The sequence below is a fragment of the Pelodiscus sinensis genome, chromosome 11 (genome assembly GCF_049634645.1).
Source record: "Pelodiscus sinensis isolate JC-2024 chromosome 11, ASM4963464v1, whole genome shotgun sequence".
NCBI lineage: Eukaryota > Metazoa > Chordata > Testudines > Trionychidae > Pelodiscus > Pelodiscus sinensis.
Window position 1 is genome coordinate 37,935,166 of NC_134721.1, and position 14,081 is coordinate 37,949,246.

General features: G+C 38.6%; 1 protein-coding gene across 16 annotated transcripts in view; it reads right to left on the bottom strand.

Moving 5' to 3' along the window:
- Window positions 1-1,528: 1,528 nt before the first annotated feature.
- LOC102448489 (plasma membrane calcium-transporting ATPase 2) overlaps window positions 1,529-14,081 on the bottom strand; it is an 858,088-nt gene continuing 845,535 nt past the window's right edge. For 9 of the 16 annotated variants that reach the window (XM_075939331.1, XM_075939330.1, XM_075939336.1 and 6 more), the window contains one exon: window positions 1,529-2,891. In XM_075939331.1, coding sequence (XP_075795446.1) covers window positions 2,580-2,891 — 312 coding nt within the window. In that variant the 3' untranslated portion in view covers window positions 1,529-2,579. Of the gene's footprint in view, window positions 2,892-7,468; window positions 7,525-14,081 lie in introns of all 16 variants that reach the window. The other 7 variants (XM_025185527.2, XM_075939338.1, XM_075939341.1 and 4 more) reach the window with 3 other exon arrangements.

The window sequence follows — 14,081 nt, forward strand, 5'->3', positions numbered from 1 at the left end:
CTTTGGAATTCCAAATAGGCCTTTAAACACAATACCTATTTTACTAATGTCAGTCCCTGTATTTACAAGCCTAAGAACAATGCTGCAATCACCTTGCTACTAAGAATTAACAAGACTTAGCATCCAATTATGTTTTCCTGCCAGTTTTATTATTAAGAAATGGGCAAAACTAGCTGTTGAAAACAATTCTCTAAGCTCTGAAACGTCTGCTCTTACGTGAAAAGTTTGAATCAGTCAGCTGTGAGTATGAGTTAAAAAAAAATTAAGCTGCTGCACAAAAGTCAGAAGGCTGGCATTTCAAGCTGATGAGAATTTTACCTGCTCTGAAACCTGAAAAAATCTTAGAACTACAAACTTCAGTTTGGCCATGAGTTGGCAGAGTTCATTGAGTTGGACTAGTTCTTAAAACTACAGCAGTACACCAATTTCTTAGCCAGCTTTCAAACAATACAAAAGAAGAAATGAATTTATCAAGTTAGTTTGAAAGTCCTTTTTTCCCCCTCGCATAATCGATCATGTTATTCAAAATGTCTTTTGGACTGTACAAGATTATGGAAAAGAGCATATGCGTGAATCTTGAAGCAAACGTTTGTATTAAATACAAAATTACTTTTATGAAAAGTCTGTGACCCACAAAGTGCTTAGCATTCAAGTGGTTGACATAGCAATTATATAAGCTCATAAATTAAAGTTACCAGGGCAGTTACCACCTTGAAAAATACTTCTGACTCATGATTACTGCAAGTTTTCAAAATGGTTTTCCTTTTAGAATACATAGGTAAAACAAGATTGTTAATTAGCTCCCGTATATTTTGTGACTACAAGGAAGACACTCTTCATTTTAAAAAAAAACCCACGCAAGGAACATTTCAATATACATAAGTGACAAGGAGTCCTGTGGCATCTTATAGACTAACCAAAGCGTTGGAGCATAAGATTTCGTGGGCAAAGATCCACTTCGTAGGATTCATGTAGTGGAAATTTCCAGAGGCAGGTATAAATATGCAGGCCAGAAATTTATACCTGCCTCTGGAAATTTCCACTACATGCATCTGATGAAGTGGATCTTTGCCCATGAAAGCTTATGCTCCAATACATCTGTTAGTCTATAAGGTGCCACAGGACTCCTTGTCGCTCTTGCAGATCCAGACTAGCATGGCTACCCCTCTGATACTTAATATACATACATTTCTTAAAATGTCAGTCAATCTAGATAGATGCAGAAATGAGAATTTTTTTTTTAAAGTCACAGCAACAAACCCATAGTGAGTATCAAATGCCAACAGCCGAGAAACTTCTAAGGAAATGAATGTTTAAATTACTAACTGAAAGGGATCAACACTACATGTCACAATATTTCAACACTAGCTTGATCTCCATACATAAAGCCAAATATAATTTATCTTTGACTATTTATTCATAAACTAAACTGCGTTTCATATAACAACTTTTAAAAAATACTTTAAATAAGCCATTGCAATACACTTTAAAAATGAAATGGCCTCCATCATTGAGTGTTGCACCAAAACAAGTTCAAGCAATTTATTAAAATAAAAAGGGGGGAAGGGTAAAGAACACCTGATCATTTTAACTTTGTATATGGAACAAAGGAAGCCTGTTCACTGCCCTGTAATCTAGGTTAACAATGCTACATCCAATGTATTATATTTTGGCTTCTTTTGTTATTTGCTAGCAGTATCTACATTATTTAAGAAAAAAAAAGGCAGGCAAAATCAGAACACGTGTAATAAAACATCCAAGGTGCAATATTACAGTAGTTTTCAAAGAGCTGAGCAATTTTTATACTACTTCGGCAGGAAGTGCTGTCGTAACCCTACAAATAGTTAAGGATATTATCTACAGGTTTGTAAACAAATTACATTCTTTTTTTAGGACATAAATAAGTTAAAATAGAGCAATTTGAGCAGAAACAAGGCAACATGCCAACAAAGAAATTTTATATATAACTATCTATATATATATATAGATAGACAGATAGATACATATATACATATATAGTTAATTATGTATATATTTATATGTATATATCTGTCTATATAATCTCATAAATGTTTATTAAGTTCCTCTGTCCAACTGGTGCATATCTACTGTGCAAGTTAAGCTTTGCAACTTCAAAAACATTATTTAAATTAATCTATACAACTGAATCCATGCCACACAAGCATTTCAAAAAACCAAAAAAAAAACAAAAAAAAAAAACAAAAAAAACCCCTCACAGACAATTGAATTGGATAAATAGCCTCAGAAAAAAAAGTCCTCTGTATTTTCTGCTTAAAAAAAGGCGAGAGGGGATGGTGCACATGAGAGCTAGAGGGTTGAGTGCTCTGGGATGCACATTCATGCAGGAGGGTGTATTTGTTTTTCTGCGAGTAAGGAAAATTGAGTATGTAAATCAGCCATTCATTATTTCTCCGAAACCACTGTGATCAGCAATTCATTCACTCATCATAAAGTGAATAAAAGTTCTTCTCAGCTAGTACAGTTTTTTTAATCTCTTGCTCGCTATGTATATACTTCAGTTGCTGTTTTTATTTATATTTTTTGCAGTGAAATTTCAGCTAAAGTGATGTTTCCAGGCTATGTATTGGGCTTCCTGGACTAGAAGAGGTAGCTGATTTACTTGTATCAGTTGTAAGATTTATTCCACTGTCGATAGCACTGTTGTTCTTGTTCAACGAAGATGGTGGGCTAGAATTTTGCTTGAGAGCAGGGTCTTCTTCTAGGTCTGTGTCATCAATGAGGGGGATGTGGGGTTGGGAATCTTCTATCCTAAATTCAGGATGAGTCATAAAGTTATGAATGGAGGTTCTAGATTCTGGTTTTTCTAACCCTTCATAGAGAGAGCTACGGAATGCCTTCACGACGCGGATCTGAAGGGAAAAAGAGGAAATATGTCAGAGGTAAGAACATTTAGAGAACAACAGTGCTATAATAGCGAATACTTTTTGGAAAATGTAGCATATGGTTAGGGCAGTGCAGGCAGCTGAAGTCCATAGTCTCTTGATGTTATATGCATAAAGGAGTGGCTCAGTTTTGTTCATTTAACGTGTCTGTACCAACTGAAATATTAAAACAAATTGAGTTTAAAGCCATCAAAGAAATGATGGGAATCACTGGTTAAAGAAAGCGAGCGTCCACTCATGTGGTACATCCCTAGTAAAAGACAAGCCATGTTAATTTTAATGCAAATGTAGAACCATGCATGTAGTTTTGCAGTGAGTAAGTAGAAAGGCTTTTTTAAAAAATGTCTAATATATATAGTAAGACATATAACATATCACACTTTATAAACAGTAAAACAAAAACTCAGACACATTTGGACAAACACACAAAGAGTATGTATGAGACACACACAAAGAGGAGCCAAAGATACACACAGAAAAAAAATGCAAACGCAAAATAAAGGCAGCCAGGAGCACAAAAAGCCAAGCAGACAAAATACGAGGCAAGATCATGCTACCACAGAAGGGGGAAGTCACAGTTACCACACAAACACAGATAACTGGCACACAACTACACTTGGAAGCCTGGATAATGTGAACATATAATTGTTGACTCAACTGTTATTTTTCCTTCATGCATATGTAAAGTAAACACTCGAGTATAGACCCACTGTTTTAGCCGTTTAACTTGTTAAAAATATACAGAGACCTTCAATAAAATAATGTATTTTATAGTTAAAAGAAAATTCTTTCTTTTTCTGTCTCAGTTGTGAACACCCTTCATGAGTTTAAATTCTGAAACATGTAAATTTTATGCCATGTTTGCAGTCCTTATTCTGCTACGATGACTATTCGTTTTAGTCCCCAGTAAGACAGCTGGAAGAAAGCTACAACTAGCAGCAACTAGGCTTCTAGGCAGCTGTGCCGACTTGGTCTGTCAGGAGAAAGTGGAGCAAAAGGAGAGTGCATTGCTGAGGGAAGTGATCTATGTTTTGGGGGGTGGGGTGGGAAAGAAGAGGACGCTAGCTATAGAAAAGCCATCCGTTCAGAAAAGAAGGGTTGCGCTATGTGGTGCTAGTAAGAAGACATAACTTTTTGAGGAAAAGTAAAAGAAAAAAATGGCAAAAATATGAACTGCTTGGCAATGTTTTATGCCTCAATATGAGTTGTATTCTTTCACTCATCCCTTAATTTATAAGTGATTTTTTAGTGTTTATTAGCGTGACACACCAACGGCACAGACAGAAAATGTGTGAGCAGGCACTTTGCGTTTCTTCACACAAATTTGAAATCTACTGGTTTGCTACATATGTCCTATGAGATCATGGAGCCTATAAGGTTTTGTTATGAATAATAACCTTAATTTCTCTTCTAGTTGGCAGATGCCTGTGTCTTAGACATGGAATGGTTTTCTCAGTATGCTCAGCCAGCAGTTTCACCAAGAAAGCTGATCTGAGTTTCAACGCTTCTACCAATGGTTTCTGCCAGTGTAGCAGTACTGGAAAAATTGGACAGAATTAAATCAGATTTTTGCTTTGCAGTCTTAGCAATTTTATCAATAGCATAGTCTTACAGACACCTGCAAGGAGATAGCCCCTACTTAGCACCAGGGAAATAAGCACAAAAAAGACTGTTAATGTGCTCATTTCCCTGCTATGGCTGTGTTTTAGGGGAAGGGAAATAGACTGGTACAGAATGGCCTGAGCAATTTTGGGATGCCGGAAGAGAAAGTCCACTAACAGCTTTGTAATCAGGATGAAGAATAGCTAACCAGGTCTCTATGTAGGACATGACAACTTCTGCCAGTATACAACACCTACTACTTGATATGCCTAGATCCTGGTATTAGAGACCTGTGTTTTATTTGAGCAATGTCTGATTGAATTGTGCCATGGTACATGATGAATTTATAATGCACACAAATGGAGAGTAGGCTAAGAAACACATTTGCACTCATAACTTAAGGTAGTATTTGAACATTGCCAGAGCAGAAAAGCTGGTAAACGCACTCCCCTATGTCAGCTCAGCCCGTCTACCCTTTCCTAAAGCACTGAATGGATGGATGGCCTAACACTAATTATCCACAAATTTCTTATGGTATTCTTTAAAACAGGAATCTGATATACGTTAACTAGAGTTTTTAAGGCATGCCTCCTGTACTTCTTCATAATATAATATTTATTTTTTAAAATGCTTTTATGATTTAGTTTATATTTTCTTGATACCATACTTTAGCTGAATAAAACAAACTTTTTATAAATTAAGTGAAAGCATTTTTCAGCACTTTATCTAGTGGAGTGAAAAAGACTTTCTAAACTAGTAAATTTAACTTCTAGTCTGTCAAGTGGATTTTTTTTAAAGTTGCATCCTTTTCTCGGGAAACAGTTTTATTGCAGTCAAAAAATTCTGCACTCGAGTATGTACAGCTTAGCAAAGAAGGAACAGATTTCCAAACTGCAGCACCCAGAGGTTAAAGAACCTTTAGTTCAGAGGAAACTTGCCTGCTATGGTCAAAGGGCATTGTGCTGGATTGGCTCAAACAGACTAACATATGCTTGTGTGTAGAAAAAAATATTGAGCCATTTTTAAATTGTGGGTTTACAGAAGAGCTACAGAACTGACTAAATCATTAGAAAATATGGTTTATAGCCTCACTGTAAGGGATGACTTGATCTAGCTTCAGCTCCAGCCATTGGCTCATGCTATACCAGTCTCTGATAGACCAATGAGGTAGCTACAGGAAGAGGCACCTACATGAAGAACAAATATTTGATTATGGCCTCTTTGGTCTATCAGAGAATGGTATAGCAAAAATGCAACAACTGAAAGCTGAAGCTAGATACATTCAGACTGGAAATAAGATGTACTTTGTGACTTTTTGAACAATTTGCCAAGCAAATTCTTCATCATGGCAATTTAAAATAATCAAGATTAGATTTCTTCTCTGGGAACTACTTTGAGGAAGTTCTGTGGCTTGTGTTACACAGGTCGGTCTGGATGTTCACAAAGGTCATGTCTGGCTTTGGAATTTATGAAATAGAATGTGTCCGATTTGCAGTCCATACCAAAGTTTTGGTCTCAATGGATATTGTGTGTGAGACCTATACTTAAGTATTTGTATCTCATCACCTCTTTTATTGTAGGTCAAGACCCAAGTTCAGAGCTCAGTGGTAGCCCTGCTACACTACTTCTGGAATATAATACTTCTGGAATGAAGTTCTCTGCTTTTCTTCTGGTAGTAACAATCAACAGCAGCAGAAGCAACACAAAACACTAAACTTATGTGTTGCCTATTTTAATAACTCAGCTATATGCGCACACCCCCATTAAAGAGGTGTTAAGATACAAAAATATGATTTTTTAAAATAAACATGTAACATAAAATACTTATTTTTAGATTACTTGTAAGACAGAAATAGAATTTTTTTTTCCTGATGTCCAGCCCTGCACCATCAGCTGGGAGCTTTCTGGCATGTACCTCATAACCAGTAAAAGATTCTGCAGTATAAGAGTAATTCAAACTCCTGTTAATACATGTGAGACATAACAGACATCATACTGTCCCAGAGCTATTCTGACTCTGGTGCTAGCAACAGAAAAAAATATGTTTAATATTGACGTTAATGGCAACAAATCTGACTTCACACAGATGGTGGGTCTGATGCCATTGTAATTGCACTTCCAGTTAAACTAGCACTAAGCTAATTAAAATGATTTGCTTATATTGTCCCAATTCAATAAACTCTTAAGCACGTTCTTAATTTTAAGAATTATAGTCCCATCAGATTACTGGCACATTTAACTACTTTGCTGAATCAGATCCCTCTCCTTCCACCCCCCCCCCCCCCCCCCCGGTGTAAATATTGTTTATAATTGTATAGCATCTTTTAAGCTTCACATTACACTACAGAGCTCTCTTTAAACTTGTTTTCATTGTGCAATGTGTGGTGACACATCTGCTGTTGATATGTTATGCTGTTGATATGTTATGAACTACATAGAATTAATATAATGATTTTTTTATGATGCTGACAATGCCAAGGGAAGACAAACAATGAGATACTCTTCTCACAGTAATGGAGACAACAGAAAAAAATGAACTGTTTTTAACAGAAGACTGTGGGGACAACACTTCTAGACATTTTGACAGAACTATAAGTTTCCACTTCTTTCTTCTCTGTAGCTGTAATTAAAAAAAGCTCTTCAGTTTCGTCCCACCCTGAAAATTAGATTTAAATACTGCATCAGGCAAGAAAAATAAGAGAAACAATTTTTCAATACTACCAATTTTTTCTCAGCAGAAGAAAAGATTAAATAGAGAAAAATCTCACCCCTATGTACAACAGTATAAAGGCGAAATACATAGGACCTGTTTTAAGATCAACAGGTGTGGTACGGTTGGTAGAGTATGGGCTTATACTCGAATGTTTACCCAGCTTCCGATAAGCCAAGTATCTTGAGTTTGGTTCACATTCATGTCAGGCTCAAGGTTAAAGACTCACAACCTCTTTTTATTTCACTCTCTCCTGCTGAACCCTTTTGTCCAGTGATCTCTAGCCCTCTGGGAAAACAAACACATTTAATATTCAGACAGTAGAGAGTAGGTTACTGCAAAAGCAAACAAATTCAATTCTACTGAAATGTCAGTAAGGTGATTAGCATAAAAAAGTAAACAAGAGGTCAATTTTGCAAAGAGATGCCAACTCTTAGGTGTACCTAAAAATGTCAAAAGTCACAGCGCTGGTGTTTGGTTAAGAATTGTAGTTGGTGTGAAGCTTTGCAACAGAACACAAATCACGTATGGGACCTTTTGTATGTGTTCTCTTGTGCCTGCTTGCATTTTAAGGTGAGCAAAATAAGTCCATAAATTGGGATGATGTATATATGGACGTCATCTTGTAAATTGTCTGAATAATACGTTCTGTATCACATGCAGTAGAAGTTGTGAAAATTAGAAGCAGTAACTTTTAGATAGCTATTTTTATTTATTTATTTTTAACTATTAAACGAACACAAAAGATCCAAAACCCTAGAGTAAATAGAGTAATTTCAATTAGCGCTTTGCAAAGTCACATATGTTGGCAGTGAGAACAGAACAAAGGGTGCGCTAATATAAACACAGAGAAGGGCTTAAGTCTGATTTTACATCAGTTTTACACTGATGTTAATCCACTGATATTAATGGTGTGAAACCTGAACCAAGCCCATGGTACCTACCTCTCTGCCACTTTATATCAAAATAAGCTGACAAGATTTTGCTGTGCAATTAATTTTTCAACCCGCTTTGTTTCACCATAAGGGGAACACAAAGGGCCAGCTTCTAATCTCAGGTAAACAAGTATAAATCAATTGGAGTCAGCAGAGTACCCCTTATCTAAAAGCAGAGCATGTGCGATCAATACCAGACTTAATTTTGTTAAAAACTAGTTTTGCAAAGGTAAATTAAGACCTTTAACAGGGTGGAGTCTAGAATTGTGCAACATTTCTATACAAGCTTTGAGATTTGAATTCATTTTTAAATCCAGGTCCGGTGATTGTATGAATAATGTTTCCTTTACTCATCTGAAAAGCCTTTATATAATTAACCTTGTAGAAATCAATGCGACTAAGGATGGCAGTCTCATGAGTTAAATGAACAAGATTTGATCTATTAACTGAATATGATTTGATGCTGCTTTGACAAAACTCTGCCTTGACATTTAATTTATAAAGTCAGAAAGTCCTGCTGGGGCCCATCAAGCATTAAACTTCAGTTTACTTTTAGAATATTTTATATTAGATATAAAATGCACCCAGAAAGTGTACACGACTTTGGCTGCACAATGGACATAATTATAGAAAGCTATACATGTATGGAACATGTAACAACAGAGCTGGAAAATGTTCAGTACTCACTCTAAACAGGACAGAAGGCCAGACTACATACATGATACAGTGGCCATACTAAAGTTGAAAACGGCTAGTGAAAACTAAAATTAATTTTGTGTCAAGAAACAACACTATTTTTAGCACCAAATTCTGGATACAAATTAAAAAAAGAATTAAAATCTTAGAGTCCAGTATAGGTAAATTTCCATTAGGGTTACAATTGGTTGCATATGCTTATAGAGCCCAGAACAGTCACCTTTTGGGTCAAAAATGTTGCATGCATGGAGTACATGCCAGTGGATAAATTTTTCTGACAAATCTGATCAAAATCTGAGACAGCTTGAAATTATGGGGAAAAAATGACAATTTAGCCATAAAGAAATCTAACACTACTTTTGAATCAGACTGCTGCGGGTTGAAACTTGGCAGGGACTAGCTCTTAAATGGAAGGCTATTGGCTATAGCCAATTAACCCCCCTAAAAGATACGTGATTGAAGATACACTTCTGAGCACGTTCAGTGGCCACCAAAAACTAATAATTCTGGTTTATGATATCATTGTGGATTTTCCCTCTTTGCCCTTCTTGGTTGGTAAAGACCAGTATTTTGCCTTTGCAGGTTGGTCTCTCAAGGGTGTAAAAAAGTATGAGCCCTGATGATCATATACCAGCAAAATAAATACATTTATACTGTGGTTTTGCTAATATATCTGATTTTGCTTGAGTGGGACTGAAATAAATTATGCCATCAAAGCCCAGTTTTGCCAGCGTAAGTTGAGTCTGCAATGAAAACTATACATACTGGTATAGTGCCATCTGGCCTCAGTTGAGGCTGCTGCTAGCATAGTTTATATAAGAGACAGTGAAAACATTTCAATGAAATCAACACAAAAAAATAATAATCCAAATATAATAGCATTAACATCACCCCTATAAAACTCCCCTGCAAGTACAGGAACTCATGCATAGGATTCTGAGCATAGAATTTTTCAGAAAATTGTGTTACCTACAGTCAGCATGAACAGAAAACTTGTCTTCATTCAGACAGCAACTTTATGTAACACCTGCCTTATATAAATGTTTTTATTCTTAAAGGATTTTTTTAAATGTTGGGTTGGGTCACGTGTGTCTATTTTGTTAATTGTGCATTGTGTGTGGGGGGGAGGGGTGTAGTGAGATGATATACCTAATAATATACTTAATCAATGGAAAGATTAGCAACAAAGAGCTTGATTAATTTGTGTACAGTTAGATACACTGCTTTCCTGCCTGCTCTACCCAGTCCAGGTCAAAGGGGGCTTTCCATGCATTGGCATGAATTTATACAGCCCCTCTTCTCTTACCTCCTTTGGCAGCTGAAGCAGAAAGTCACTCTTTAGTCCTTAAAGGCCCTCTCCAACCTGCCAGACAAGAGCCCCCACCACTAAATCTACAGTAAGGCCATATTTAAAGTGCTTTGCTGGATCAGGGCTTAATTCAGTTTATGCTTTGGTTTTCCCAACGTAACAAGGAGTAATAACATTGAAGAGTGTTATTGTAAAACCACACAAATTAGCAAGGGCTCAGTCAACCTGAGGAACTTCCTGCCAAGTGATTACCAGGACTTTAATAGCATTAAAAAAAGAACTAGATAAATTCATGGAGGATAGAGCGATTAATGGAATGGGCAAGGATGGTGTCCCTCACCTTTGTTTGTCAGGGCTGGAAATGGGTGACAGGATCACTTAAAGCTTACAAGTTCTGGGGGTACCTGGCATTAGCCACTGTCAGAAGACCCTTGCTCCAATATGGCCATTCTTATGAAAGGGTGGTACCTGAACTTAAAATAATTTCTTGAAATTGAGTAGATTTCCAATTATTAGTATATTAATATTCATAGTATTTAATCTATACCATAAATTATATACCGTGGTGGGCCTGGACATAACTCATAACATGGCCAAGTTAATGTTGCATATAGAACAGCAGCTATCAAAATACAGCTGAGGGATGGATCCGGCCTGCCAAGTCACCACAGTTCAGCAGCAGCCTCAGTCAGGTACCCTGACTGCCTTGCCCCTATAGGGTGCTCAGAACATCTGTCTGCAGGAGCCATGTGCTTCTGTGAGAGCTGTGAGCCGGAGGTGAGGGGCTTCACACATTGACTCTCCCCCAGTATAATATCGCATGTCTCACTGGCCAGTTTGCAGACAATGGAAGTTACTGTCTGCAGGACAGGCAGTGTGCAAAGTGCCCCTCCCTCGAGCTCCCAGCATTCAGAAAAGCACATGGCTCCTGCAGCTGGTGCAAACGGCCATGGCTGAGGGATCTGATGGACTGGTGGCTGGGAGCTGCACAGGTAAGCACCTCCTGGACTGGGGGTGGGCAATAATTTTTGATGGGGGGGAGCACTCCAAGATTTTGGAAAGTGGTCGAAGGCCGCACTCTTCCACAATATTAATGGAGATGCAGGGTCTGGAATAGAGGTTGGGTGCAGAAGGGAGCTTGGGTTAGGGACTGGGGTGCAGGACGGAGACGGGAGTCTGGGAGGGAGTTGGTGGTTGTAACCTAGGGCAGGAGACTGGAGTGCAGGGGTTTGACATGTGACCTAAGTTAGGAGGGGATTGTGATCTGGGGCAGGAGATGTCTGATCTGGGAGGGGGTGTGGGTGTAAGAGGGGGACAGAGGGTTTGGGTATGTTGAGTGGGGGGGGAGGCAGAAAGTTGGGGCAGGAAAGGGTTGGGGTGCCAGAAGCAGGCTGCCACCTGTCAGCTGCCTAGCTAGCCAGCCTGCAGAGCTTAAAATGTTTCCCAGCCAGCCTCCTTGCCTGGCACTGTGCTTCATGAGTAACTGAGCCCAGGAGAGTCTTCTCAGCTGCCCAGCGAATGGGAATGTGCTGAGAGCGGGCAGCTCCAAAAAGTTTCTCCCTCCTGTCTAGTTTCAAAACAGAAATGGAGCCCTGCAGCTGCGTTTCTGTACAGCACGTGGGGCCACGAGGCAAGCAGGGGAGCCTGCCGGGGGCTCCCCGATGCCTCCGTGGGCCAGATACAGGGGCTTGGCAGGCTGGATGCAGCCCACAGGCTGTATTTTGCACAGGCCTGGATTTAAGAAATCTCAAGCTGGCCTCCCAAAATATGCCACAATAAACTGAGCCACATGAATAGATAAATGGCCAGCCCCTGTTACAACCTCGGTATATTTATGTTAGACAAGTATTTTTAGACTCCTGGGGAACTTAACAAGTGTCATCTTTAATGAGTGTCATGGAAAACATTTCCGAAGAGATTCTCAGAAATTAAAAAAAAAATGGAAGCACATCTAAAACCAAACAAAATAACCCCAACACAAAAGTAAGCCCCTCTCAAATTCAGCTATGCCTTTCATATAGCTATACCTTCACAACAGCCCTAAACATTCCTATGTCTTTAGCTGGTTGAAATATATTACCTCTCAGGGTATGTCTACACTAGCTCATTAGTTCGAGCTAGGTAGGGTAATTAGGGCAAGCGGAGTTGCAAATGAAGCCCGGGATTTAAATATCCCGGGCTTTATTTGCATGTTCCTGGGCACGGCCATTTTTAAATCCCCCTTAGTCCAAACTCCGTGCCCACAGCTACACGCGGCACGGAGTAGGTAGTTCGAATTAAAGATCCTAATTCAAACTACCGTTACTCCTCGTGGAATGGAGTTCAAACTAAGGGGGATTTAAAAATTTACATCCCAGGCTTCATTTGCAACTCCGCTTGCCCTAATTACCCTACCTAGCTCAAACTAACGAGCTAGTGTAGACATGCCCCCTGCGACTGAGGTACCTTTAATCCAATAGACAGAAGAAAAGGGTTGTTGTTATTTATCTTTTATTTTAACCTAGGCAATCCGTAAGATGGAGGTCAGTCCTGGAACAGCTCATTAGAAACAAGAGATTGAAGACCTTAAAGCAAAAGAAAGCTGATATGCTCTGTGTGTGTGGGAGGAGGAGGGGGGAGTGTACATCATCCTGCTGAAGGATTTTCTTTATCTTTGTTTCTTTTTAATTTCATTTGGGCCTTCTGAAAGGGAGTACAGTGCCAAGTGGCATCAGAAAGTGATCTGGCTCCATGAAGAAAAAATAATTTTATTCAGCTGTGGAAAATAGCTAATGATTTTTGCATATATGGCTTTTCATAACCCATATCTAGCTTTGACTTCAAAACAGATAGATGGTATCTGTTATGACTGAAATATTATTTTAAAAAGATACTCTTTAAAACAGCTACTTAAACAGTATCTTAAAATAGATACTCTGATTCAATAATAAAGCCTATGCAAGTTGTTACATAAAGACCAGACTCTATTTGCTGACAGGTAGATGCACATCCCTGATTACCTTGAAATATCAGCCACACTCTTTTCCTATTTTTTCAAATGAATGCAAGTTACTTTCATGGCACTGGAGACCAACATACTCTATTCACAGAACAATTACAATGCAGACAATCTCTGCTTCTCCATGCTGCTGATAGGGGCCTCAAGCATGTCCTGATGAACTCCATCAGTAGTGAAAAGGAGTGGTGGAAATTTAGTTCAATCTTTAGTTCCTAGTGTCTCTGCTGAGATTGCTGGGAAGGGCATGGATGGGGCTGAATTTGGATTGACTGAGACCACTGACTACGAGGTGCAGTTGAAACGCTTGTGACCCACAGTGGGATATCATGGCTCTTCTATTTGTCTGAGAGAATCCGGAGGGCTACTATTGGAATTGTCCACCAGATTACAAGAAGGCATGGTGCTGCTAGGTTCATTCTGGTCCCCATCTTGTTCAGCATGTGCACAAGTTGGTTACATAGGTTCACTAGTGTCATCCTGCCTTTGGCACTGCTACCAAACAAGGCACCTTCAGTATGTTGGCAAGATACCACTGTATTGCCACTGCTCTCTATCTGAATGGAGCTAGCTGACTAAAGCCTAATGAGGTGAAACACTGGGCTGGGGAAGGAACTGTAGACTTTAAGAAAAATACATTGGCATCCAAGTCAGGGTATATTGCTGTTATTTGCAACACAAATTTGAAACATGAGGTGATTTACCCTAAAATTGAGTATAGTGGGTAGCAGTCTCAGTAAACAACACTCCATTTTTATCTGTATTGTGAGACTACTCCTTTTTGACAAAATTCTCCATGTCTCTGTCACTTTAAAATTAGACGACTAATCCTCCCTATGTCTTGAGGCCATTCAGAAATTGAAGCTGGTGTCAACTACTTATTGTTTGTTTACTGAAAGCAGTTTCTTGT